At 43.1% G+C, this 27724-nt stretch overlaps 1 protein-coding gene and 1 long non-coding RNA gene across 2 annotated transcripts in view; one reads left to right on the top strand and one right to left on the bottom strand.

Annotated features, from left to right (window-relative positions):
* LOC125019802 overlaps positions 1–8883 on the top strand; it is a 54287-nt gene extending 45404 nt beyond the window's left edge. The window contains exon 3 of the long non-coding RNA XR_007114124.1: positions 8610–8883. This is a non-coding gene — a long non-coding RNA (uncharacterized LOC125019802). The remainder of the gene's footprint in view (positions 1–8609) is intronic.
* LOC125019750 (venom phosphodiesterase 1) lies at positions 152–27724 on the bottom strand. The gene is made up of 25 exons (XM_047604715.1): positions 27567–27724; positions 26763–26850; positions 23921–24055; positions 23108–23233; positions 22803–22863; positions 22337–22434; positions 21466–21545; positions 19642–19761; positions 18614–18723; positions 15432–15497; positions 15250–15322; positions 12694–12802; positions 11788–11910; positions 10885–10916; positions 10664–10791; positions 10178–10247; positions 9990–10077; positions 9631–9803; positions 5583–5625; positions 5268–5422; positions 4064–4199; positions 2971–3048; positions 2759–2891; positions 1095–1251; positions 152–536 (listed from the first exon to the last, which is right to left on the bottom strand). The coding sequence occupies exons 1-25, from the start codon at positions 27621–27623 to the stop codon at positions 363–365; spliced, it is 2613 nt and encodes an 870-aa protein (XP_047460671.1). The 5' UTR covers positions 27624–27724; the 3' UTR covers positions 152–362.

The following is a 27724-nucleotide window of genomic DNA, read 5'->3' as shown; positions in this document are numbered from 1 at the left end:
GGTAAGTTAAAGGATGGATCAGCTATTCAGAAAATTTATCAAGGCATCATCCCAAAAAAACTGATAAAAACAAATAGATGTTTGCAGCCCACAGGTTTCTTTTTAAATATATGTTGTTTGGTTTAGAACAAATGTAAATGCCAATAATAACTGACGTTGATGAACCTTTATTCATCCTCAGATGATACAACAGATTTAAAAAATCACGAAGTAAGATTAAATCAGACAAAGAATAAGAGATTACAGTAAATAAATAGATAACAGATACATTCAGTCCAGTGCAGAAAAAGAGTTTAAACACAAACACAAAGTTTTGTTCAATGTGTTTGTCGAAAACAATAAAAAACACATTGGTAGATATTTTATTGTTTTCTGTGGATGGTGGCTGTGGGCCGGGTCTTGACCCTGAGCAGCTCTGGGATTGGTCGTTTGCTGCCCTGGTAAAAGTCCAGTCCAGTGATCCACTCGACATCTCTGACTCGTGACTGGTGAAACCACATGAGGTCTTCCACCCAGACAGACTCGGCTTCTGAGTTCTGTCCAGACAAAACAAAGGGAGAAAACACATCAGACGGTTGGAGCACATGGGGAATACTGCTCAGAATCATTTCTGAGTCTCAGATGAGCTTTGAAACCTGCTGCAGATATTTGTTGTCTCTCTCTTCTGCATTAAAGATACTGGGTTTCATTCCCCTGCGGCTAGCTGAGACTATCTGCAGGTTTACTTCTTAACAAATGAAGACAGTAATCTTCATTTTGCGGGTAGTATGCACTCCCTAGTCGCCTCCTATCCATGCTGCACACTTCAAATGAAACAGAGTTGAGAGCGAGGCTACATGACACAGAGTGATGTGAAGACTAATTCTGTTTAACTGGCTCTGACAGGAATAGGCCTGTTTATCTGTATCTATGTCACAGCACTGATGCTTTCACTCGTCACGGGTCAGTAAAAGTCATCCTACGACACGGAAAAAGAAAACAATGAAAGGCTGCCTTCTTGGGTATAAGCCTGGCTTCCTCTGCTGCTGGGAAAGGAGAGCCTGAATACAGTTGAATCAGCAAAGCCTATTTTTAACTGCATTGTTCCACCATACTTTGCAGCTTTCCGAGTTTTGGGCCCGGTGGGGCAGCAGGAAGGACACAGTCTGCAGCTCGCCGTCGCAGGTGCTGACCTCCTGGGCCGGGTCCTTGCAGCTGGTCATCACCACAAAGAAGTGCGTAGGGATGGGGATGTTTGTCCCAGACACAAACCTAGAGACAAACAAAGAGACAACACAGTTACTGTCACACGGCCCGTTACAAGAGTTTCAGTTTGAGCTTTTCTTTATTTATTTTAAAAGAGACTCTGGAACACAGTGACACATCTGCCCACATGGTTACACGCGCTCACAAAGCGCCGTTGTGTTCCAGTAAGGACTATGGAGCAGATGCTAATGGTGATGCTAACAACAGGTCTCCACTCTGTCTCAGGGTTGACACAGAGAGACTCTCACACCCACGGCCAGTTTAGAACCAATGAACCTAATGAGCTTGTCTGAACGGGCACAGGAAGCCGGAGCAATGACTAAAGCTTCCGGTGAAAATGACTGAGGGTGGGCCAATAGAGACGACCAATGGGTCGATATCTGGGAGCAAGCTCAATTCTTCTGATCTCATGCTCACTTGGCTATTTATGTCATACATGTGTTAAACCCTTTGAATGGATGAGATAAGAGTGTGTTGCCTTCAGCGGGGGGGTTTTATCATGTTCCTGGGAAATAACTTGAAGCTGATGTTAACCCTTAACCGTAATGCGTTAGACTGCTGCCCACACATTTTGTGTAAACTGTGACCTAATCCAGCCCCATTATGTCACTGCACCACGTTTAGCTTTTCACCTCATACCCAGATTGTTATTCATTCATATCCATGGAAGCATTGTGTTAAACGTCATGGCACAACAGACCTTTTATGTTAGGACAAGGTGTGTGCATGTGCCGTCACAGTTAGCTGAAGTCTCCATGGTTACGGCCACTGAGTGGCAACAAGTGACAGTAGAGTGACATGGAGATTAGCAGCATTGGTTTGAATCATTGGCTTTAATAGCGTCTAAACTGTAAAACTAAATAACAAAAAAAGAAAAACATGAAGACCTGCTGTGTGACTGACTGAACCAACAGATCTGAAAAGTAGTCAGAGATATATTTCACATTTTTACAGATATCTGCCAAAGAAAAAAGAAGTTAATGAATCACTGCATTAGAAGAAACAGCTGGAATCCAGACACAGAAACCCGGTGTTGAGATTCACATTTAGTGTCAGCTAATGTGACGTAGTTTCAGCCAACATGCTACATTTATCATAACTGAAATGAACTGTAACTAACCGAACCTGAGGCTACTCCAGTTTTCCAAATAAGGGGGTACTTGTATAAGGTACATAAGGTCATACTTTAGTATCAGTGTGGTATTTCCTGCTGTTGAAATCAGGTCCATATAAATATGAGGAGAACAGATTTCTGGCCACATGTCAGTGTTCATGGACCATTTGTTACTTGTTAGTTGTTATGGATCATTGTTGAGTCCGGTTGTTCTTAATCTGATCTGATAATTCACATTATGCATTATGCATTATTTTAGCACATGATGTCAAACAATTTCCTGTATAAATAGCTGGCCTCTGTTTTTCTTTCCGTAACCTTCTCCTCCTTAAGTGCAAGAGAATAAAGGAAATGAGGAGAACCGAGTACTGAAACGAAGAATGAAACGCTGAAACGTACTGCTGGATCTGGTCTGGAGTGTCATAGCGGCCGTCGTAGTTGTAATCGAAGGCGGGGCCCGTCACCACGTTGATGCCGTTGTAAAGCGAGGCGTACCTCTTCAGTAACGTGTTGTGGAAGTAGTCCCAGATCTCTGAGGGGTGAGAAGAGACCGGTCACCCGGGGTTCGTGGTGCACCGCAGTCATTGCAGCGACATCAAGCGTTAACTTACTCTTGAACTCGGGGTACATGGGCACCACATTACTGAGCAGTAAAGCATCGTACTGCTGGTCTGCTGTCATATTCAGATCTGTGGAAATAATACAGAAAATTATGAAACAGAAAGCATGAGTGTTCCGTTTCCAACCTTCTGAATCATGTCAGTGCATGACTTACATTGACTTATGCATGTGTCTCTTAATCACCAGCGAATAGGTTTGTGCTAATGTGGGCAGTTGAGAAATACATTTGGAATAATGTTGAATTTCTAAACAGATGTATTGTTGGGGTTAGGGTTAATGAACGCTATCTGAAATAACAGTGGAATATTACTATGTGGTGACAGTTCAAGCCGTCAAGTGTTACGAATACATTTCTATTCACAAACAGAACATCTACTAAATAATCGTAAAAACCGTGAAGAATTAAATGCATCCTGCTCAGAATATGCACAGTAGCTGTTTGTCAGTACATCATAGTAAATATATTGCATAATTTTCTGAACACATATTAATCATGGACTTTAATCTGCAGTACTGATCAGTACAGGTCTGGTCTGGTAAAAATAAATGTAGCCAGAAAACAACTTTCCCATGGTTCTGAACCTGCACCACCTTTTCTCGTAAGAACTGACTCACGCCCCCTAAAGAAAAAAAAAACACTGCGTCTTACAATAAAGTGAATGGACACTAATTCTCACTAAATGATTCTAAAACCCAAATATGCTCTATGCTCTATGAGAGTGTCTTTTTTCCCAGGAAGGCGAACGCAACACAGAAGTTTAATTTTTATGTCTTCGGACGCATCTCTCAATTTGTTGGAATCCTTCTGTTCCTGCTGCTGAAAGTTACACACAACCATTACTACAGTCACGGAAATGGAAACCTCCGCCCTCCTCATGCCACATTCAGCTACTTGGACAAGAGACAGCTCATTGACATCCAGCTGGCACGTTAATCCCCTAATCATCTGCTGCAGCTCCCAATGATAGGACGAGACACTTTCACTCTAGGGGAAATTATCTCAGCTGAGCTCATGTCTCGTGTGTTTGACTCTTTAGTTGCTGTTGCGTCTCTGCAGCTCAACACCGGCTCCATTATACGTACTGGGTGGATATGTGAAGGCAGCAGTCAGGTTCCCAGCGGAGTCATACTGATCACATCTGGGACTCTGAGACACCGGAAGTCTCACATCCGCTCTCAGACACTTGGTCATTACTGGTGGCAACGGGTCCACGTTATCCTACAAGAATGAGAGGGATAAATAATCTGTAGGCACAACTCAGTCATCATCTCTGCAGCCTCACTCACGTGTCTGTGCAGGCAAATTACCAACAATTTTTCTGTTGTGACTTAGGAGGACTAACAGCTGAATGAAACGTGGGAAACCTCCATGACGACCTTACCGACCACACCTTAGGATTCACAGTTTGGGTGTGTTTAGTGTTCAACAAAACAGCAGTGACTAAAAATATTTTTTGCAACATGTCACTGTGAAAAGTCACATTGTCCAGATGGTTCATGAAACCGCTGGAAGAAACATGATCATTGCTGGGTGCATGAGGTTTGATAGATGGATGGAAACATGATGGTGCAAAAGCTGAGGCCCAGACCTCGACGCTGCATCCTGATGTGCTTCTCATCTGAAACTCAGACTAAATGATTTATGTTTCCTTCATGGAGAGGCCGTATTAATACAGGAGGTTAAAAGAGTTTTGACAATGATCTGGATTTACTTAACATTCAAGGTAATGCCACGTCTTTCTTTCTTTTCGTTGGATCCAAACTGCTGCTCCCGGAGTTTTAGACTCTTTACCGAAAGCTAAATGAGTCATGTGGAATAAAATCAGGGATGATTTTATCTTTCTGACTGAACAGACACATTTCTGAATCTTGACTAGTGATGAATTCGCCGTTAACACGTCTGACTATACCCTGAGTAACACTGCAAACATTCCCCGGTGCAGAGCGGCGGGTCATACAGGTTCATATGAGAAGTTTTTATAGTTTACTTCTGCATCCAGTCAGGTCAAACATTCAGCATCTCCAGTTCCCTTGTTTTTCTAAATCATTCTTCTTTGGAAAATCAGTAACGCCATCTTCCAGTCTTCCAGCTGTGTGATTTCCGGATACCATATTTGATTTGGTCTAATGCTCAGCTCATTTAAATTATGCAGTTAATGCAGGCAGCCTTGGCTCTTCCTTCAAAGTATCAAAGACTGAAGTTAAATGACTACTTCGTCTGGATAAATCTGCGTCAGATTTAATGGTTTTTAAATCATTGCCTTTAATTTCGTGCTGACTCACTTACCGGCTTGTCGACCGTGAAGGAGCTCCACAAAGGCATCAGGGCTTTGTGGCCGTAGGCGCTGATGAATCCCTCCTGGTAGAGGAGGCAGTAACTCTGCTCAGACTGCAGCATCCGGGGACGACCAAACACCAGGTGCTTCTTCTCTGCTGCAGACACTGAAAGAGAAATCATTTTAAAAAATCACACAGACAGACAGACACTCCTATTGTCATCGGCATATGAGTCGGACCGATCAGGAATAACAAAAATCTGCAAAATGAAAATGAAAGTGGAGTTCCTGCAGACATTCAAGGCACAGAAGAAGAACATCCTCACCTTCCTCTGAGGTCAGGTTCAGGCGGCCGTTGATGGCGTTGCTCTAAAGGAGGGACAAAGGTTTGAGGTTGTTAACGTCTCGTCTGTGTCTACTTCAATGCAAAAATGTGCCACAGAAAAAATACACATGTTTTGGACAAATATAAGAAAGAATGACAACACTAGTAGTATATGGACATGTGAAGGTATGGCTGGATACCATTTATCTGGTCTGGGTGGGGGCTACATGTCTACGTAACACCCACACCAATGAATACCAGGTCCAAACGTCAGTGGAGTTGTGTTGTTGTGGCTCATCAGCTGAAACATGGCGTCATTGTTACTGGTTTCCCTTACTAAATATCAAAGGAAGAAAACCCAGAGTTTGGAAAGTTCTGTGGTGGTGATGCTACAGATCCGGTCATCCGGTGGGGGTGATGGGGACACTGTGATCTCTCCTGACGCTTATCCTGATCATGTAGAGATGAGACGGCTCCTCCAGAACTGACCTGTGCTGGTTTTAATCAGAGTGTAGAGTCTGGATGGATGGATTGCGTATTCGTGGTCTTCGTCTACGCTCTTTATTGTCCAGTCTGGTCCGATCTGGGACTCTGCCCTGTCATGTTTCCTCAGATTTTTACTCAGATTATGTCATCTATTCAGCGCTGGAACTCATAAATTGAGCAGTTTTTCTGGCAGCCGATGGGAAATAACCTCATTGTCTGGCAGGAGAATTCCCTGCAAGGTCTGAAGTCTTTCTGGGTGGAGTTTGCATGTTCTCCCTGTTTCCTCACCCGATGACACCTGAGATAGGCTCCAGCAACCCGCACCACCCTGGTGAGGATTGGAGGTAGCAGTCCTTAAAATAAATTGTTGTGAAACGGTGAAACGTGGCAGCAGGATTTTTGGAGTTTAACCCACAACAGGAAACTCAAGTCTTTTAAGGAAGAACTTGAATATTTTCAGTCCAGTCTTTAGTCTTTTTTTCTGGCTGGCATCCTAATTATTTTGTCAGTTGTTTCTGCTGTTTCTTTGTCTTTTTGAAGCTGGTGGAGGCCACTCTGTTATTTTTGTGCTGGCCTGACCGCACACATTATGTGATTAAAGTAACCATCGTCTCCCTCCTGCAGAGAATTATTTTAAACGCTTTCAGGAGCTGTTGAGGTCAGCATGCCCCTTGCTTCATTTCCACTTCCCAGAGGCTGCCAACAGTTTCTAATTAATCCTTTAGTCGTTAGTCTGAGAAGCTGAAAGTCATGCACCCAGCTGTGCATTTAAATGCAGTTTATAAGGCTATAACGTTCTGCCAGTTTACAAAATGATCTGGTTAGCCTCAGAAACTTGTAGTTTCATGATTTTGTATCCATAATGTATAAAATGATCATGTATGTTGATATATTTAATGTATTTATATTGTGTCTGTGAAGGTTGTCAGGCATCCAGGTCATTGTTTATCTAAAAAAGAAGCTGAAACAAGGGAAACTGGAAGACGTTTCCTCCAAGTCTCCTCCAATTAAGATGAGATACATTTATGAATGTGAAACTTTTCACATTTAAACTGCACTGTCAACTTGGAACAATCCTCAGTTTCCTAAAGGACAGCGAGCTTTAACTGGACGGTTGGTGATGTGTGCTGCCACCTTCATGGCCAGGTCACCCTAGAAAAACAGATTACGATCTCAGTGGGATTTAACTGGTTAAATAAAAGTTAAACCAGTCTTTTAGAACTGAAGACTTGGATGAAACATCTCGAAAGAAGGAAAACTCTGCAAGTCCAATTGCTTTTTTTTTTTTTTTGGAGATTCCTGCACTTCACTCGTCTCAAGGAGACCAAGCGATCAACTAAAGTCAAGCTGAGTCACTGACAGATCAGCTGTTTGTTGGCGTTGCTGGGGAGCAAGGTTGTTATTGCTTTTGACGAGCAGTAAAAAATGCAAAATGGAGAAAGCAGCATTTCATCCATGCATGTGTCGTCAAGTTAGAGTTGGATCCGTTTCCATTTAATCTTCTCATCAAGTCAGGCAACATTACAACGATCATCTAGTTATTACTGAGAATCTCATGTTGTGCTGCCGGGACTTGCTCTCAGTGATGCTAGCAGTACACAGGAAATATCTCAGAAGGGATGGGTGGGTGGGTGTTTATTGTACATGGTTCTGATGCATTTCTGCCCCGTGTCAACAAATGCGTCTCCAACAGACGAAAAAAGTAATTTATGTGTAGTCTCCATAAAATAAAATAAAATTCTCCAGTTCAGCTGCATCCATGCAGCACATGCAGGTTTAAAAGAATGCCACACACCTGTGATGGCATGTTACCAGACCCAGTTTCTATAATATGAGTCTGATAAGACGCCATCTGGACTTAATCATGAAGCATGTTTCAATGGATGCTAATAAACAAATAGCTCTGCATCAATTAGTGGCATATGCATCGTTAAAGTCCTCCAACCAATCCCTGGAGCTCAGATGAGACATGATTACCTCGCTGTTACGCTTCCATCCATCATTGTGTGAAACTTGAACTATTTGACCAGATGGATCGTTGTTGTCTGGTTCCAGCTCCAGACTTAGAGCATGTATTAAAACCAAGCATGAGGGCTGACACCTGAGTGGGACGTCCCGCCCATCTAGGTGAGGGAGGCGCTTTCCCCCTTTATAAGCTCAGGTGTGCACAATTACTGCTTCTGCGTTTGGGGCCTCTGAATGTCAGGCAAAGAGTCTGCGTTTCACTGCTCCCCTGGTCGGGCCACTGCACCGAGCCAGTCACCCCACCTGGGCCAGCTCCAGCAGTAATCCTGCTGACGGATTTGGTGCCAGGCTGCTGCTTTGTCGGGATGAACGTAACCAGGCTGCAGCATCAGGACTGATTATAAGCAGCCATTTGGTTAAAGGACTGGGAAACTCTCACCTTTCTGACTCACAATCATACTGTTCAACTGCTTGTAGTTTCATCCCTGATGTCTATATATTATACACATTTTTTTAATGGTTGATGGCTGTGAACAAACTGACTTTTTACTACATTTTGTTTTGTCTTTTGTTCTAGGCAGAGGGAGGACCTGCGGGGAGTATGCGTGGGATACACACACACATCGCATGCATGATGGTAGGTTTGCAGTGCAGTGGTCACTTTATTGGTGTGTAGAGTCGCCCTTTCTGTTGCTTTCCTCACGGTGTAAACACATGGTGGTTGTTGGGTTTGGCGGTAGAATCTTCCTGCAGTGAGTACCCTGTCTAGTACCTTTTAAAATTAAAATTATAACCATCTGTTTCTGTTTTCATTTATTTCATTTTTGCAAATAAATGTTATTATTCCTTGACTGCACGACTACGGCTCTTCTTACCTGTAAAATTAGCTTGTGTCAATTGTCCAGCAATTGTGGCCTCTGTTGGTACTTTTTGATACCTGTTCCTCATTGTATTTACTGGTCACACAAAAAAACTGGAAAATTCAGTCTTGCATATTTTGGACAAATTTGAATAGAATGTGTAGAATCTAGCTGCTTTCATGAAATGCATCCTGGGATACCTGGCTGTACCGATTCCACACAGGTTACCTCTCAGTGAGTCCTAGATACGTCTGGGTATTTGGACGCTGCTTGGTCAGATGGTTCTTTTGGAATCGGGGGGCGCCCAGGCCGTTGCCCAGGCTACCACGCCTGTGGGATGGCTGTGGACAAAAGCCTGGAAACGGCTCCGTGTTTCTGTTTTTAATAAGGTTTACTGGAATAAAATCTTTATTCTCTGGCCTCCACTTTATATCCCTCGCTACCCTTTTTTAAACCGATTCTAATTACATTCCTGTCCACATGACTCCGCTAATCTGGCCATGTCATCATGAGTTTATAATACCAATTCTATGGACTTGATTGCTCTGGGAGTTCGTTTTCCTGAAAACTGCATACAGGTTAGGAACAGCCACATTTTTATCTGTCCCCTTTTTTTTTTTTTTTTTGTTTGGTGCAAATTTAAAAATAACTTGCAAAGTCTCATTTCAGCATAATACACTTAATAATACAAAGAGAACGTGTCAGCCTGGTGGTGTATGTGGGAAGAATGATACCCACCACGCCGGGACAGGAGCAGCCCAGGCTGTCTGCAGGGTCCAGACTGTCCAGGGGACACTGAGTGGGTCCACTCTGCTCTGCAGGGAGGGTCGGGGTGTAGGGAGGCTGCTTCAGGATGTGGTTCATGCTGCCGTGAGTCCCGTTGTTGTCAGTAGGAGTGATCTGCAGCACGTCTGCAATAAATCAGAATCAAGCCATTGTAGCCCAGTTGTTGTGGTATTGTGCAGAAATGCAGTTGCAAACCTCAACGTTCGCATCATGATTGGAAACCATTTGCATTTGGGTTTTCTTATTCTGAACCACAGCCAAACCACAACAAATTGCAGCCCCACTAACTTTTTGACAGAACTTAAACTCACCACACATTAAATTGTAGAGCTCTATGTTGGAGAAGGGTTCGATCTCCATTTTGGACTGAAACTTGGGGCCGTAACTGACAAACACAGCCTGCAAAAAAAGAAGGAAGACATTCGAAGGTCATGGTAAGAAGGTTGGGGCACTGTTTTAAAGCTGGTATGCAGAAATACAGAACAGAGGCGGCACTCACATGCATGCTCTCGACATCGTTATCGTAGCCGTGAGTTCCACCGGAGCAGAATGTGAGGGATCCAGGAGCTCTGTGAGGGCAAGGATGAGTTTTTCAGTTTTAAAATTCCACCAACCTTTACTATGAATTCTGACACATAGTCAGATGTTGTGGACATTACAGTTGGAAAACTACATCTATGACATAATGAAAGAAATGAATAACAATCTGAATGACTTCCGGCCCACGATCAAAAGGCTTTGTCTAAACTGTTGATGTTTGGTACAATTTAAAATGTCTCCATTTAGTCAACATGTTTCCTTCCCCAACCCACGCTGTGATGACGTCTTTCTTTTACGTTCCCACACTGTACTCATACACATAGTGTGGGCGGTACTTTTTCTCCTCCCCTGTCCTCATGTCACTCTGCATCTTTTTTTTTCCTGTAATTTTCCAAGTCTGTGGGACAAATAAAGGTTGACTGATTTACTGGTTCATGAAAAGTACCTCTCAAACAGCCACTTTGGCTCAACCAGAACGCTGACGTCCTCAATGCGGCGACTGTTGGCGAAGTGGAGGCGCTTTGGTAGGTGGGCCTTCAGGTACGGCTTGATCTTCTGGTCCGGCTTCTTACACTGAAATCACCAAAACGTTAACAAGCAATCTTAGTTTAAATGCAACACATTTAACGAGGTTCAGAGCTGAACATGTAAAGAATAAACACTCACAGTCATGTTGGAGACGAGTCCGGCTGAGTCCACTGTAGAGAAGAGCAACAACATTAGCCAAAGGGCGACGGCTACGTGACTGTACCAAGCATGTCAAGACTTAACTTCATTCTGCTGAAGTGAAACAAACCACCTAACTGTAACTAAAGATTCTGCAAGATAATTCAAAACTTGACCTCTGTGATCTGTTCTGATCCAATTAAGTTCTTAAAATTTCCACAACGCCGCAAACGATTCAACTTAAATCTGGATGGCTGGATCTGGATTGTTGGATGGCTTAAAGCACCAGTGTTTCTCACAGAGTTCATTTTCACTTTCAGGAATAATTCCAAGGAAATAGTTTTTGCGGGATTTAGATGAGCAAGCATTAGGCTTTCCTGCTTCTACGATGGTGATGACTCATCATCGACTGGATACCATATATCATTTATTATTATCGCTGCCATCAATGTCAGTGTCATTGGTATGAGGTGGAGGTGACTGGTCTGGTCTAGGTGGGGGCTACATGTTTAAGTAACATCCACACAAATGAATACCAGGTCCAAAAGTTTGACACTGAATTATCACTTCTCCAGTCAGTGGTCATAATGTTGCGGCTGATCATTTTATCTTATATCTGTCTTTTATACGATGAAGAATTCAGTGTTTCATGCAAGCAACTGAAGCAGAACATTTCCACCTCCTTCCTCTGATGAAAAGTTCAAAGTAAGTCAGTTTCTCCACATGACAGCAGCTGAGTGGCCGACGTGCATCATCACCCTCCAGTTACACCTGGTGTCTTACTGTATAACTTGTTCTCTGGTCCAGATGCTCTGTTGGACTGGTGTCTGGCTGAACAAAAGTTCAAACATCTGTCACCCATCCTCCCTCAGGTTTGCTGCTTCTGTCTGAGTATTTACTCACACACTGTGTCTTTGTTCTCGGGCCTGATGCGTCCGAGGGGCCCCTCGCTGACCACCAGGCCGCTGGTATCTCCCACCAGCTCCTGCAGCACCTCCTTCCTGTCGCAGCTTGTGCTCTCCATACCTGCAGCAGCATTCCATACATGTATAAATCCTGTGCTGATGCTGTTACATAACACATTCCATCTTATGACCAACTGAACAGAGCGATGCAGCGGTTTCCTCTGAAACTCTGATGCATCACCACAGCCTTACCTCTTTCTTTCCACATAGATGGCAATTTCAGAACAAGGAACAGATTTACAGAGACTTGAAATTTGCTTCCGAAGCAGGTTTATAATATAATATAATATAATATATATAATATAATATTTACAATATACTGAATCGCCAGCTGTAAGCTGTCATGCTCAATGCTGTGTTCTATTGAGCATGACCAGATAGGAGCATCTGAGAGAAAAACACACGTCTCCAAAACTTGTTTTACAGTGTCATATCTGGCTCTGGATTAGTGGTATAGTTTTATGAAATTCTGTATGTGCAAAGTTTTTCCTCAGAACATTTTGATGATTTTGTGTCTTTGATAGAATGAACCATGAGTGAAACATGTTGTCAGGAAGTGTTTCTGCTTCCAAATAAAGACTTGCAGGAGTTTCGACTCCTACACAGAACTTTAATACAAAACAGTATGACCTGATTTGATAAAGGTTTGGATTTAATATTCATCAGATAAGAAGAGACGCAACTAAATAGTTCTGCAACCACAAAAGATTATACTGTGGTTGTGCAATTTCAACTCCAGATCTCATATAACTCACTGTATTCACTGGAAACAGTCAACTATAACCAGGACTGACAGAGACATAGTGTCTTTGTCGTGTGTTGTATGATTTGTGTCGTGTGTTACCATGATCGGCCACGATGATGATGTTGAGGCAGCGGTGCAGGCCGATCTGCTTGAGGCCGTTCATGAGCTGTCTGATGATCTGGTCTACGCCCTGCAGAGACGTGATGATCTGGAGCAAACACAACTCCAGTTAGAAAGAAATCCAAAGAAACGCAGCAAAGTTTGGATAAAGTCAGAAATACCGATCAGCCATAACATCATGACCACCATCCTGGTGGAGTCTAGGTGGGTGCTACATGTCTAAGTAACATCCACATGAATGAATGCCAGGTCCTTAAGTGACCCAGTAGAACATGAATCGTCCCACGATGGTTTAAGTGTTCTTCACTTCTCCTGTTAGCGGTCGTAATGTGAGTATATAAAAGAGTCTCTTTTTTTTCCCTCCTCAATGAACTGCGGCGTTGTTTACACTGACCAAGATGTAAAATTTAACGAGTGGAAGTGTCTCTCTTTATCACCTCTCACAATGATCCACTCATAAAGAGAACGCTGCAGGAAACCCCTGCTACGTCTGCCAGGACGTGCAGAGGTAATCCTCCAGTACATTATTCCTGACAAGCCGGGTAAACAAACTCTGAAGCTTGATTACAACTTCCCCTTGAACCGAGGCAGCTTCCAAAAGACATGAAGATGTGGATGAGGGGATGTGGGCTGAGGTCTGGCTGCGTGGGTGTCTCTTAATGATGTGAAATGAAACTTACATGTGTTGTGGTGACACACAACATGGCCTGGAGTGATGACTGATGGCAGCAGATGAAAACAACATGTTAGTGTTAGTGTGGGGGATCTTCCACTGTTAAGACTCTCTGAGCCGAATAGGGACCGAGACAGACTCAGTCAAGACTCAGCTTGACCCTCCAGTCTTAATCCGCTGCCGCCTCAATGGATGTAACACCTAACTTTACAGTATGTCACTCACGCGCTACGTTGACGACAGTCGTGTCTATCTGGGGTAGTGTAGGATCCAGGATCCAGGATCTGCTTCTGTTTGTTTTTTCTTCCTCCTCCTTCTTCTCTCGCTTTACTTCCTGTCTGCGGTTCCATCTCATAAAACGATTGATCATTGTACGAGACTGAGTGTCGTATGATGTGTTTATGCAGTGATTTTCATCACCCCTTAATTTCCTCGTCCTCCAGCCTGCTTTAATTAGTGCCTTCAGTAGTTCATTAGTTCCTTGTAACTTTGGTTTGGCTTTTTACTTTTGTTTTGATTCCAACTGTCTGGGTGGTTTTAACTGTCGAAGAACACCCTGCAGGCTCCTGACTTCCTGTATCCCGCCTCAACAGTTGGCATGACACACTGCAGGTGCAGATGCACTTTGTTACAGTGCAGCTGCATTAATGGGTCCCACCAGGGGCTTGGTGGGGGCTAAGATGGGTCACACTTTCAAGCTGTGGAGGCCACTTGTTTATTTTCATTTCATCGCTGGTTCTTGGCTGAGACATGTTGGCTTTTTTTCTCATGTCAGATCTTGTTTTGCTCCAACTTTAATTTGTCTTGTTACAACTACACAGTCCTGATGATAAATGTAGACAAAACTAGACCTGCAAACACAGACATATATCTTCCTCCCCCCTCCAGTCAAAAACAAGACATTACCAAACACCTGTGTCTCATTAACGCAGCAGCTGGTCCACGGTGAGTTGCTGCTCTTCTGGTTTATGAGTCGCTGCTTTACACGTGAACTCCAGAGTTTATGAGCATTTAAATCAGCATTCTATGGAAACTCATTTGTGTTTTAACCTCATGCCTCCAGGCCATCTGTAAAAGTCACGAAGTGGGAAGTTTGTAATAATCATGTAAGCTTTGCACAACAGTCTGACTGGTAATATGTTTTACTCAAATTACTCCCTCGTTTTCCACTGAAGTAAAATGTTTTGTTCTTTTAAATCTATTTTTAGATTTCATCATAAATCCATAAACTAATGGAATGCATCTAGTAGTATAACAGCCCTGCAGCAAATTCTCTGCAGGGCTGTCGACTGTTGAATTCATGTTGACACAGACTGAACTTGATGAACATTGTGGATTGACAGCCTCCACAATGAAACCCCAGTTTGTCAGTTATTAGAAACCAAAGCTCAGCACCAGAACCTTCACGGAGGCTGGATTTAGAGCAGGACTCTTACATTAAGACTGTAAAAATGAATGCAAATTCCCAAACACAACTAAAATTGTATTGCGCTTGATGTTTTGAAGAAATCTGAGGTAAAAACACAACCAGCTGATCATAACAACCAATCCAAAGCTACCAAAACACATCCAACGTGTTTGTTTCTGACTCTGCTTCAGTCAGCAGTATGTTTAACCACATGCTCTTTGGCTTTCCTCCTATCTGTCTTGACTCATAACAGCAGTAAAGTGTGTGTTTATGTGTCTCATGGGACTTTCAAAGGTTACAGCTTTGACTGGCCACGCTATTCATTACTCATGAGATGGGATTTTAACCACTTTAAAAGCTCATCTCATTTAACTGTGGACCTTTAATAGAAAGATTCTTCTCAGTGAGCGTTTGTGGTGAAGCCTGACATCAACGTCTTATCACGTGACCTTACCCCTCCGCTGACGGGACCGTATTTGTGTCCAGACTTATCAGGCTCCTCCAGATATAACGTGTAGAAGTCTGGTCTGGAATAAAGGTCAGATTTTACTTTGCATCACATCCAACAGACTTCCATTTCTGCAGGAATGAAACTGATAAACATGAGACTTTGCTATGAATCCAGGAACTGCCCACCTTTCATCATCTGGCAGCTGCAGCCACTTCAGGACAGTAAATACTCTTTCCTCAAAAGGAACTTTACTAGAAAAAGGGAAAACAAACAAAGGTAAATGTTTCACCCGAAATCCAAAGCTTTTTCTGTGGCGAGTTTAAAGGACACAGTTGTTTTGACTTTTTCCAAATGTCACCAGTATAGTTTCTCCGAGGATATGCAGCAGTTTCACATTTAAAAGTAAAAGAGCTGCTGCTGTCTTATCAGAGGGTTGTAGTGCTGTGGCCCCGAGCTGAAAGCAATCACACCGATCTAAACCATCTTGTTGCAATTCAGTGTTCTGCTGGGAAACGTTGGGACCTGGTTTCTGTTATATCAATCATACAAACAGCGTCAGGAATGTGAGAATCAACAGCCCTCGCCTTCATTTCATTCAACGGCTGAACACCGGAACTTTCATGAAGCGAGGATTTAATGGAGGGCTGGTTGTCACTGCTCTTTTTTTTTTTTTTTTTTTTTTCATTTGTCTGCATTTGTCTGCATAGTTGAACACCACAGGGTGTCAACATTATATGAGGTTGATGCAGTTATATTCTTGCAGCTGAAAGCTTTATTACTTCAGTGCGTGAGTGTGACCATCACCAGCCTCCCTGAGAACTGTCCTGTTGATCTTTATTGAGTGTAGTGACCTTGTGTGGCAGGGAGGGCAGTGCTTCACCTCAGTGGATAGAGGGACGGAACAAAGGAAAGAAAAGATGTAGAAGGATGGACAATGGAGGAGATACATGTGGTGCTAGTAGGAACTAGTGGAGTGCAGGGTTCTGTGCTTCCCAAGTCACCTCACTCAAGTATGACTGGGTACAGTCATCTCTGGAGAGATGAGAGAGTCCAGGGGGGGTAAGGGTGTCCCAATGGAAGGAGAGAAGTCTGCCATAGGGCACGTAGTGATAGAGTGAAAACAATAATCCAGCCCTTAATAGCCGGGACTCATCAATTCTTTTTGATGTGATCCAGCACGGGCTGGCAGGTGACAACACACATGCATGTGGGCATTCCCTAAATATGAGTGAGACCATTACCAGGGCCCAGAGTCAGGTCAGAAGCCCCAGCACCCGAGAACCTCCACCCCAGTGTGGGGCGCATGGGTGACAGGACCAGAGAACCACCGTAGCCACGGGGCAAGCCACACCCCAGCGCAGATGGCGAGCGACGACCAACACCCCCAGACCGACCAGGCCAGGGAGACTACGGGAAGAGAGAACCCCCACCCGCCAGGGAGAGACCCCAGCCCCCCATCGAAGGGAGAGGGGAAGCACCAAGCCACCACCCGAACCAGTCGATACTGGAACAACCGGGTACCCAAGGAAGCCGCCACAAACCCGTCGCCACGCAGCACCAGGAGACAAAGCCAGGCCAAGAGGACACCAGAGAACCTAGGTAGATACCCCTACCAACGGCCGTGGGGCCACAGACCGCCAGTCCAAGATCCCCCTGCTAGCGGAGGACCAGGCCCCCCAAGCCGTGCCAATGGATAATGAAAAGTGACAGTGTCCCTATTACTGTGCTTCCTCAGTCCCTGATGAGGAAGCAAGCCCCTACACCGTGACCCTGTGACCTGGATGTGGTGTGGTGCATTAAGACAGGGGGCAAACAGGAGGGTCAGGTGGGTCAGAGGACTGCAGCACACTACTGTCTTGCAGCTTGCCCTGACCCTGACCGATCCTGGGTGGACCCCTAAGGTGAGGTGCATTAAAAACTTGGGATGGGTGTGTGTGGTGTACCTAGCCTTGGTTGTAATGGGCGACATAGTGTATGGTGGAGTGTGAGGTGAGTGCAATTTAGGAGGCAGGCAAGTGAGGGCCAAGTCCCCGGCAGCAGGGCCAAGGCGCAACAGCGGCCCATGGGACCCACAGACGGGGCGAGGGCCCCCAGGACTCAGGAAGTCCCCCGACCAGACCCCGCCCCCAGCCCAGAACAGCAACCAGGATGCGACAGACCCCCAGGAAACCCCGAAGAACCAGCATCGACCAGCCGAGCAATGGCATCAGCTACCCCCCCATCCACCCCCCGGGGTGGCAGGGGTGCCCCCAAGGCGGACGGAGATTGGTTGTCACTGCTCTGATGCAGCGTAAAGAACGAAAGTGTACAATCAAACCACAACAATGATGTGGAAAGCTGCTATAGTAGATAGTAAATCATTTTCCCTGTGGAAGGCAGTGGTGTCCAGACACCGAAAACATTCAAAGAGAAGACAGCAAGTCGAAACAAACACACAGAAATTCACTGGATCAGCTGAGAGCAGAGAGCTGAGCACGATACCATCGATCCCATACAAACACATTTAAACAGATTTAAATCCACTGAAAGCCCTAACATGGAGAGACAGCGTGACCTGGGATGTGAATGCAACATGAAGGCCTGTTTTCTGAAACAGTCTGTAAATGTCTGTAAATATAAAGTCACTAAACCAACATCCCGCCAGCAGCCGTCCCATGCTCGTACTCCTCCTGGAGCCTCTGGTTTTTGCTTTTGCACTGGTTCTTTTTGATGTGTGGTTTTAGTTTTACCTGCTTCACAACTGCAGCACATTTAGTTCCTGTTTTTGTAAGTTGTCATTAAAAGTCCCCCTGACAGTTTCGGCTGCTTTATTGGAATCACTGCTTTGGCAGGACCAGATGCAGCATGACGGGTGTTTATTTACGACCGTATCTCATTTGGCTCATTTTCAACTGCACAGTAATCATCACACACACATTAACTGCAGTTTGCTTTCCTCACTGATGAGAATTTCTACAGCGCTGCAGCGGAAACTTAGTGGTGGGAACTTCCATTGTTATTTTCCAAAGAACAAATGTTCTCTGAAGGGAGGCTGTGGACTTAAAGAAACACTGAACCACATCAGCAGCTGTCCAGTGTACATCAACTAAATCAACTGTGAGAATAGATTTTAGCACTACATTATTTTCATGCAATAAACAATGAACTAATTTAATTAAAGCAGTAACAAGTTGAAACTATGAACCGTTAACAACTGCTGTCTTATTTGTGCTTATTTCTTGCCTTATATCTTACAGCACAAATATTATTTTTTAATAATTAATATTATTTATTTAAATCAGCACAAAAAAGCTGACAGAGAAAGGTCAAAGTTGAACATATGGTAAAAAAAACAAGAAAATGTTGAGGAGCAGGAGCGAGGTCTTACCCGTTGTAAGGTTGGTAAATGTTGGGAAAGCTCCCGTTGATTTTGACATCTGATCCGGGCCAGAAGAAGGTTCCTGACTTCAGTCCCTGATATCTAGCTGTGTGCCAAATCTCCAGGCAACAAAAAAAACAAGAAACCACATGGTCTTTACTGAAACTTGATTCATTGGCGCTGATCACTGCACAAACTCAGAGATTTCAACGGTCATGTCAAGCTCTACACACTTCCACTCTTCTTCCTTCACAGACTATGGATAAAAGATGGTGGCGCCGCAACGTCTTCCTCTTTCCAACACTCAAAGCAATGACATGCAAATATAGGCGTGTTGTATTGGCTCATGCCCCTTGGGATCTCCGGTTACATTTTTCCATTAAAAAAAAAAAAGTTATTAAATAGCAGCGACATATTTATAGCATTTGGATCAGGGTTACAACCGTGTGGAGAATGAGCCACCTCTGTGGAAGTGTGAGTCTCAAAAGAAATAAAAACATATATCGCCAATATAATAATGAGTGCCTCAGTACTACAAACCACAGCCTCCACAGTGGAAACACGGGGAAACCACAAAGCATTAATAACATGGAAAGCAAGCAGGGTCTGAAGTGACGCTCTTGGGACAGAGGGCTTCTGTTGGGTTCTTATGACTGTGTGGTAGCTTCTGGTCATTTTTCCTTGGAAACACCATATCACTCTATGTCTCTGTAACAACTTGTGTGTCAGCCAAAACAAATATGAACTGACAATGAAGGGGAGGGGGGGAATAAAACAAATGGGGACAAACCACGGCCTCCACAGTGGAAACAGTACACAGGGACATAACAAAGCCCAGTAGTAACGTCCCATGTACTGTTCTAGTAAACAGTACCACTATTATCTTTATTTAGCCCACAAATGATCGGTAAGGCCACCGTGGTCACACCTGTGGTTACATATTTTTCTTAATTGTTTTTAAATCAGTTATTTCAGTAAAGCAGGAAAAATGAATCAAAATTCATGTCACTTCAAAGGTGAACCACTGACAGACTCACAGGTTGTCCCAGGTACCAGTCGGGGTTTTCTTTCTCCGGACTGGACAGACTGAAGACGGCGTCAAACACCGGGTCATACATGACGTTGTCAATCAAACCGTTTGACTCTGGATAGAGACCCTGAGGGCGGGGAGGGGGAGGAGGGGGGGGGGGGGGACAACAGTTATTAGACAGTGCTGCTATATACAGTTATTTTGTGTTGAGTTTTTTTTATAAGTGTGAGATGAGTCATGTTTGATTTATAACAGGGTGGATATGATCTGTTGAATGCAAGTCAAACTTGTATCTCGGTGCTTTCACAAATTGCGTGGGTGTAGTATTCCCTCGTATAACCTCCAGCAAGAATGGGATGACGCATGTTTGAAATATTTCCGCTTATCTCAGGTGTGACCTTCCACTCAAATATTTAAATGTGAGGTAACTACTGAACACAATACAAAGCTTAGCTTTGTTTTCCCATGATGTCTTCTACAAATCATGCATGTAAGATGATCATATGCATATGCAAAGTGTTTCTTTTGTGGCTGAAAGTTGGTCTCAAGTCTCTCCATTGGAAACTGACAAAGACCTGCTGCGGCCAGTCAAATAATTTGGGCAGCCAGTCAATTTGTTTGAGGAATCATTTATCAAATGAAACACGCCACATAACAGGCCTCTCAGTGTTCATGTTACGATGTCTGCTCCTCATTTATCAAGTGTTCCTGTGTATTTTAGCTGTGGCTTTCCTCCCAGGTCTGGATGCTATTGTTCATGCTCTCTTATGTCTACAACCTCAACTTTGGGCTAAAACTTTTCCCTGGAAGTTTAAAGGTGTCTTCACATCGTCCCTGTGCACCGCCTCCTGTTTATGGAGGTGGATAACAAAGCTGCACAGTTGTTCCTAATAACTGATGAGTGTATGAGTGCCTGGCTCCAGTACGTTTACACTGTGCACACTAAACTTTCCCTTTTATTCTCTTTGCTCTTTTCTGATGGAGACATAAGATATGCTGAGGTGTTTTATATATCTGAAATTTCCACTAAGTCCATTTGCTCTTTGCTTCCATTGAAAGGTGTTTTGTGAATGAGCTGTAACTCCGGTCACATGACCCCCCGCATCATCTCCAGGGAAAAAAGTGTTTCCATTGCAAACTACCTCATGACAGCGTAAAAATGTTCCAGCTTTAGTTATTTGAGAGGTTTTTTAAAAATGCATGTGTTTCCATTACCAGTATTTTATTACAATTTTTAGGTTTTGCACAGAAATGGAAACACAGCATGTGGCAGTAGTCTGTGAGAAGTTTTCCATCCATAAAGTAGTTATAGTTCTTAAGCTGTCAGCAAAAAATAAAGAGGAGGAGGTGAAAAGAAAAGAAGAAGAAGAAGCTAAGCATATGTTTATAAACTGCAAGTATTAACACTTCGGAAGCTTCCAGACCTAAATATTGTTGTGGTTCAGGGAGTAAATTCTAGAATATTGCGCAATATGTTACATTTGTTTTTCATTTGATGCATGAAGGTAAAGTTCTGATGCACCCTCAGCCCTGTGTTCTTTGGAGTTTTGTCATAATTTTGCAGAATAAACACCAGTCAGCTTAGGTTCTGTTTACCTGACGTTTCATTGGACACTAGAGAGGGACAATGAATGGGGACGATACATTTTTGTGCAGGAATGGCTAGAAATGTTCTGAAACGGTCTGAAACTCAGAAAGTTGTACACAAACCAAGAGGTGCATGCCCTATAATTCCAGTAAGACAGACAAAACTTTTTAAACATTCTGAAAGGTTTTTCGTTTGTTTGGAACATTTTGTGTGTGTGAATGTCGTCAGGTTGTGTGTCCTTACCGTAACAATGGTGTAATGATTGGGAAATGTCTTGCTTGGAAACGCTGCCTGCATGTACGGAGCTGACGTTCCACATCGTTCTGTGATACCAAACAACAAACCATGATGAACCAAGAGCTCCGTGCCGGAGGGAGGAACCTAAAGCCTAATAAATCCTAATTATGATCAGGCTGAATGTGTGATTCACTACATGTGGACTAGATAAATACATCACCAACATCAGTCCATGAAAAACAGCCATGTATAAACATCTGCTCACACAGAAACACTAAACAGTGTAATGTAATGTAATGTAAAAACAACAAAGTCATCACACCATTTGGTGATGCGGTCAAAAGTCATTTGAAAACACTTTGAGTTGGGTTCAATTTTAAATGACCTTAAACCAAAGGAAAAGAAAGGCAATCTAAAAATAAAAATGAACATGGCTCTTTAAATGCTCCTTTGAGTTGATCACATATCACTGTATAAATATGGATGGAGGAAAAGCTCCTCTAAAGTGGAGCCAAAGCCAGTAGAGCTCCCCCTGGTGGCTGGAGGCTGCAGTAAGGTCATTTAAATGGCAACCAGCGTTTTCCATGCCTACTGCTCAGGGGTGTTGTTGGTTTTGTAAAAAATAAGTTCAGTGTATAATCAACATTTCCTTGTAGCTGGTGGAGGTAGAGCAGAGCGTAGGATTAATTAATCCTAAATAATGAAAACACCGGTGAGTCTGGAGGAATTGTGGGTGGGTCATTAAACATTTATAAACATCAGAGTGAGCTGGTTTGTAGAGGCCTACGGCACATACGGAGGAGTAATTAAAACTAAATTCGGAATTTGTTTTTGCTCTAAAGACATCAGAGAAGAGCAGAATGAGATCAACACTAACTGAGTTTGTCCAGAACAGGGATGAGAGTGCTCCACGTCTGCAGGTACTCAGCCCTCAGGCCATCCAGAGAGACCAGGAGCAGAGGCTGCTGCTTGAAGCTATTAAAAAAAAAAAAAAAAAAAAGCATCACGGAGAGAAAAGACATCATTTAAGACATAAGACACGCTGATTTTGCTGTTGTAGACATTCAGTGAAATTTAGGAAATAAGACACAAGGGTTGAAGGTGCGCTGGAACTATAGAGAACACATGCAACTAAACAAAACATAAGGAAATGTCCTCATCCAGCAGACTCCTGCAGCATGTTCTCTGGTGTTGTGATGAAGAGCTTTTCTTATTTTTCCTTGTTTGTTGTCATTTTTTGTACCTGTCTCCTCTTGAGCTCTCTCAGAATATAAAGGATGGTTTCACTCCGCTCTCAGTTGATCACTGACTTTATTACATTTCCATTTGAGTGTATTTCTTACCCAGCTGGACATGCAGCGACTGACAGATCCTCACACTGATCCTCCACCCACTCTGTCTCTCCTGCAGCAAGGAAGAAAGAATCATCTCACCAGTAAAGAAACATGTGGCACAGAGACAGCTGGACACGCTTCACAGTCTTCAACAGGACTGAAGTAAAACAATCTAAATTGAACGTACTACTAAATATCTAATGATGAGGCTGCAGACTGTGTTTATTTACTTTCTTGAGGTTAAATATTTAACCCGACACCGTGTCCGTGTCTCAACGTCTACTCGTCTTCCCTCGTCTTTCAACTATTCTCACCGTGACAGATGTGTTTGTAGTCTGTGCAGCAGTCGCCCACAGACAGACAGTCATCAGAGCAGTGGCATTTGCTTTCAGTCAGCCTCTTCTCGCCACAACGCAGCTTCGTGCATCCCCACTGCTGAGCTGTGGAGAACATCACAGAGTTCAACTCAACATGAGGTTTAACCGCTGGCTTCTAGTGGGACAACTTAAACCTGCAGCTTTTATGACAAAACAATAATACAAATAAAATAAGACAAATTTTAAAAGGTAGGGAAAACAGATGGCGTGAGCAGTTTTAAAAAGATGGACAGAAGGACAGTCAGGCAGGTGGAGTCATAAACTAGGTGGCCGAGGAGGATCGGAGGGTATTGGAGGAGTTTATGATGACATTACAGTAATCAATTAATATGGGCTTCTAGCAAAGTACCTGCACTTTTTTAAATTTGTAAAGAGCTGCAGGAGAAGCAGGATCTGATTTCAGTTAGACAGACGTAAAGAGCAGGGACTGGGGAATTCGGCTTCATGAAGTCACCCACGTACGAGTATGTAGCTTGTATTTATGGAAAATAATGCCACAAGGAAGAAGAAAGAAAACAATGAGTAGTAGAGGATCCAGAACAGAGCCCTGGGGGACTCCTCTGGTAACAGGTGAAGTTTTCAAGATGAAATGCCCATTTTGCTAAAACGTCACAAGAAAAATAAAGTGCAGCAAAGGTAGCAAAGCTGTTGCAGTCATCAGGTCAACCACGGAGGCTGGAAGATACTTTTCCCTAACGTATTCAGAAACATCCTAGCCAGCCTGTCTGATATAAACGAACGACGTCTCACTGGGAACGGTGCAGATGTCGTGGTAGTCGTAGCAGCAGGAGTTGGTTTCATTGCAGTTGCTGTCACATCTGCAGCCGGGGACTTCGTTGTCGTACGGCTCGTAGCATCTGCTCCTGCAGGACGTGTGGGGGACGACTGCAGTGCAAAGACAAGACGGGTTATTTTGATAGATTTCAGAGGGATGGGTGTAGTAGTTAAAAACAGATATAACTTCTGTCAGTGTGAGTGGGACTGATTCATAATAAATAAAAGTGGGTGGTTTGGTTTACGTCACAGTCATGCAAGTGAGATGGAGGGTTTCCTTCCTTTTTTTTCTGTTCTGTTCTGCCCTGGTTCCTACATGCAGGTCAGACCAGTTCAGACGTCAGAGCCATTAGCACGTCTCAACTGGCATTTAGATCATGTGACAACTTCCCTTTTCTGGACTTCCTCCCTGTTTCATGGAGGTCCTGCTTCCCCTTTGATTTTTTTTAAGGGTCAAAATTACCATAATATCTAATCTAATGTGATTATAAGCATCACAAAATGTCTGTTTATATTATCGCATAATCATTTTTAATTAATGTGTTATTATTTTTTAGATTTTTCATTTTGTATTTAATGTGACCTTAGGTTTCTCCTCACAGCTCAGATTATTTTTAGAAAATAATTTTTTAGAAATAACCGGTTCAGCGAGACGGATTAGTTCTGACATGTGCCGGTCTTAATTTTTGTTTTGTTAGTTTTGTCCTAATGTTGTTGTTGCACCTCTGCGTGGATTACATGAGAGACTGAGTAGACTAAAAAGGCATGACTAAGAGATTCCCTGTGGAACGAAAAGGAGTGACTAAGCAGAAACTGTGACCTTTGACAAGACAAAACCAAGACGTCGTAGTAATTCAGGGTGACTTTTGGCAACGTGCCTGAGCTTGATAGTTCGTAGTGTGTCTGTCTCTGGGCCGGAGACAGACGGGGGAGGGTCCAACTTATTTTAGCTAATAATCGAAAAAAGAACTCCAGATGTTTCTCTTTTGTTTCAGTGCAAACAAGAACAATTATGGGAATGTTCACATTTAATGAACTACCCTTTTACAAAACATTTTATAGAAATTTCTAAAGATGAATAAGAGCAAGTTCAGCACATTGCCGCCACCTGCTGTTTGGTTCTGGGTCTCAGTGTTTTATTATGTCTGCAACTTCGAATTTGTCTAATGTGTAATATTCACACTTTGCAAACATTACGTAGTTTTAGGACTCAAGAACTATGTTTGACGTAAATGGTTTGTGATTGACGTCTGTTAGAGTTTGAGTCAATCTAGAATGTTTGTCTTTTCCTGTAAAGGAAGTTTCCTCTTGCCACCGTCGCCCTCAGGCTGCTCTGGAGGTTTCAGGTTGGTTTCTTATTCACCAGTCCGATTTTTGTATCAGTATCAGTACCGATATCGAAGGAAATTCTAGATCGGGTATCGGTGACAATGAGCCGATCCATATCGGTAATGGATGTTTAATTCCTATTTGCACTAAACTATATTAAGAGCTGATTGCTATTTATTTTGAAAGTCTACCAACCAAGCTAGAGAAGCCGTTGTTTGTTTTGTTTTTTTCTCAATTTCATCTCCTTCATTTATTATTTAATATTTATTTTGTTTTACATTTGATTTTAAATCCCTAATTGCACTGACTGAACCAGTTACACTTCTTATGTTTTTATGGTTAAGATTGTTTTACTGGTGCACAATTATTAAGTAAATTAAGTAATTCGGTACATTTATGTCTGTTTATTTGTTTTTTTTGTTTTTTTTTTTTTAAAAAAGGAAATATTTAAGTCAAGTCTGATGTTGCCTTGCACAAAAGAATGATCCCAGTCTTTTCCACACAATGAAACTAAACCTCAGATTTCGGTATCGGTGGTGAAAGATCAATTTAGAAGCTCAAACTGAATGAAAATGCTCCAGATAAAGAGATACATAGTGACGCCCCTGCTGAATATATCATAGAGGTCCTATGATAAAATTAATCCAGTTCATTTTTAAATTAACCTCACTGTCCACATTTAATATTTTAGCAATTATATGTGTTTAATTCCCAGCCCACATCGTATAGACTGACTGTCAGAGTGCTGTTATATTCTTGTATATTTTCTATATTCTTTCAAATTCAATATTGTTTTTTATTGGTTATATATATATATTTCACACGTCATATATTTTCACACGTGGATTAAATAAACATTGTCTCTGGTCTCTTATGTCTCGTTTTTCTTTACAAATTGCTGACATGGACGATTCACGTGGGATTAAGATCACAGACAACAGATTACCAGAGGCCCCAGATTAAACTAGTCCCTCATAATAACAAGTGTGGCCCATTTACTTTCTTCCCCAGTTAAAACCAGAGCGCTTCGTCAGTAACTGCTTGACGCTATCTATGTATCCAGCTACAAACACTGCAAAAACGATGCCACTGCAGTGATGGAGTCTTAGTTGCTCTGTTCCCCTGGATATACCCTCAGGATTTAATGCACATGTACAGTAAACCGATGCGTCCACTCTGACATTCCTTTGAGCAAATAGCTGATGAGTGATGCTCATTCCATGCTGATATCTAGTAGAATTTTCAGTGCAATAACCTTGAGGTTGTGACAGGTACAGAGATTTCTCAATGAAGCACTCACCAAATGAGTCATGCGCTCCTGATACTACAGATGGTTTGGTCCAGAGAATCTGAGGAATGTGGTACTTAATACACTGGGGGGGAAAGTCAAGTATGTGAGCCTGTAGTGTCATGTAGCGCTGCTGCATGGGATGGAGTGTGTGTCTGTTTGTGTGTTTGTTTGTGTGTGTGTGTGTGTGTTCCTCAGCACCTTCGTTTCGACATTTCTGCAAGTCCAGCCCGAGGCCGAGTCCGAGGCCGAGGATTATGACCACGATGGACACAGCCAACACGCCGACCTGTCTCACACAAAGACACGTTGGTTACTTCACAGAGCGAGACTGAGCAAAGAAAGCAGAGAGTCTCTGAGAGATGTAGTCCCCTGGGGCCTCTTCAGTTTCCCCAGACGATGGATCCTCATCTGAACTCAGCTGGGGTTGATTTGCTTGATTCGACCGTCGGGATTAACAATGATTTACAGAGTGTGGACAGTGATGAAGCATTTAATGATGTTTCCTTCTTGTTTCTGGTGAAATAAATGCTTCCAATAAATGTATTGTGCAGCAGGTTTTTAGATTAAAAACAAATGTCTTGCAGCTACGAGCCAAGTTCAGAAACTGTACGTGATCCAGAAAAACAAAAACAGAAAAAACAAAACACTGCACATGTGCATGAGGCCCGACTCATTTTAAACCTTTCCCTAGTGACGTTTGAGGCACAGAAGAACACACATGCATATGAATTATAAGGCTCACTGTCAACCTAATCTCAGTCCCTCTCTCTGGGATTGATAAAGTAATATTGTGAAGTGTGAAGTGATCACACTCATGAGCAGTGCTCACTTCAAAATCATCCTACGCTCTAAATGCCTCTTACGATGTGGAGAGATGTAAATCCTCAGAGCCGAAGCAGGAACATCCAAAACTAAACTTTTATTCTCTGCTGTCAACACTGGACAAATATCACGTCTTCCCCTCCCTCCTCATCCTCACCCAGAACAAAAATCAACACTTACAATGATCTTCTTCTTCTTACTTCTCAGGGACTCCTTCATCGGTGCCATGGCTCCCATCAACGACTCAAAGAAGCACACAGATGCAGACACAACCCTCTCTCGCTGTGGCTGAAGCCTGGCGTTTCTACAGTGACCTCTGGACCAGGGGCAATCAGCAT

This window comes from Mugil cephalus, chromosome 14, assembly GCF_022458985.1.
Source record: "Mugil cephalus isolate CIBA_MC_2020 chromosome 14, CIBA_Mcephalus_1.1, whole genome shotgun sequence".
Classification (NCBI taxonomy): domain Eukaryota; kingdom Metazoa; phylum Chordata; class Actinopteri; order Mugiliformes; family Mugilidae; genus Mugil; species Mugil cephalus.
This window is presented reverse-complemented; position numbering and strand designations above follow the sequence as displayed.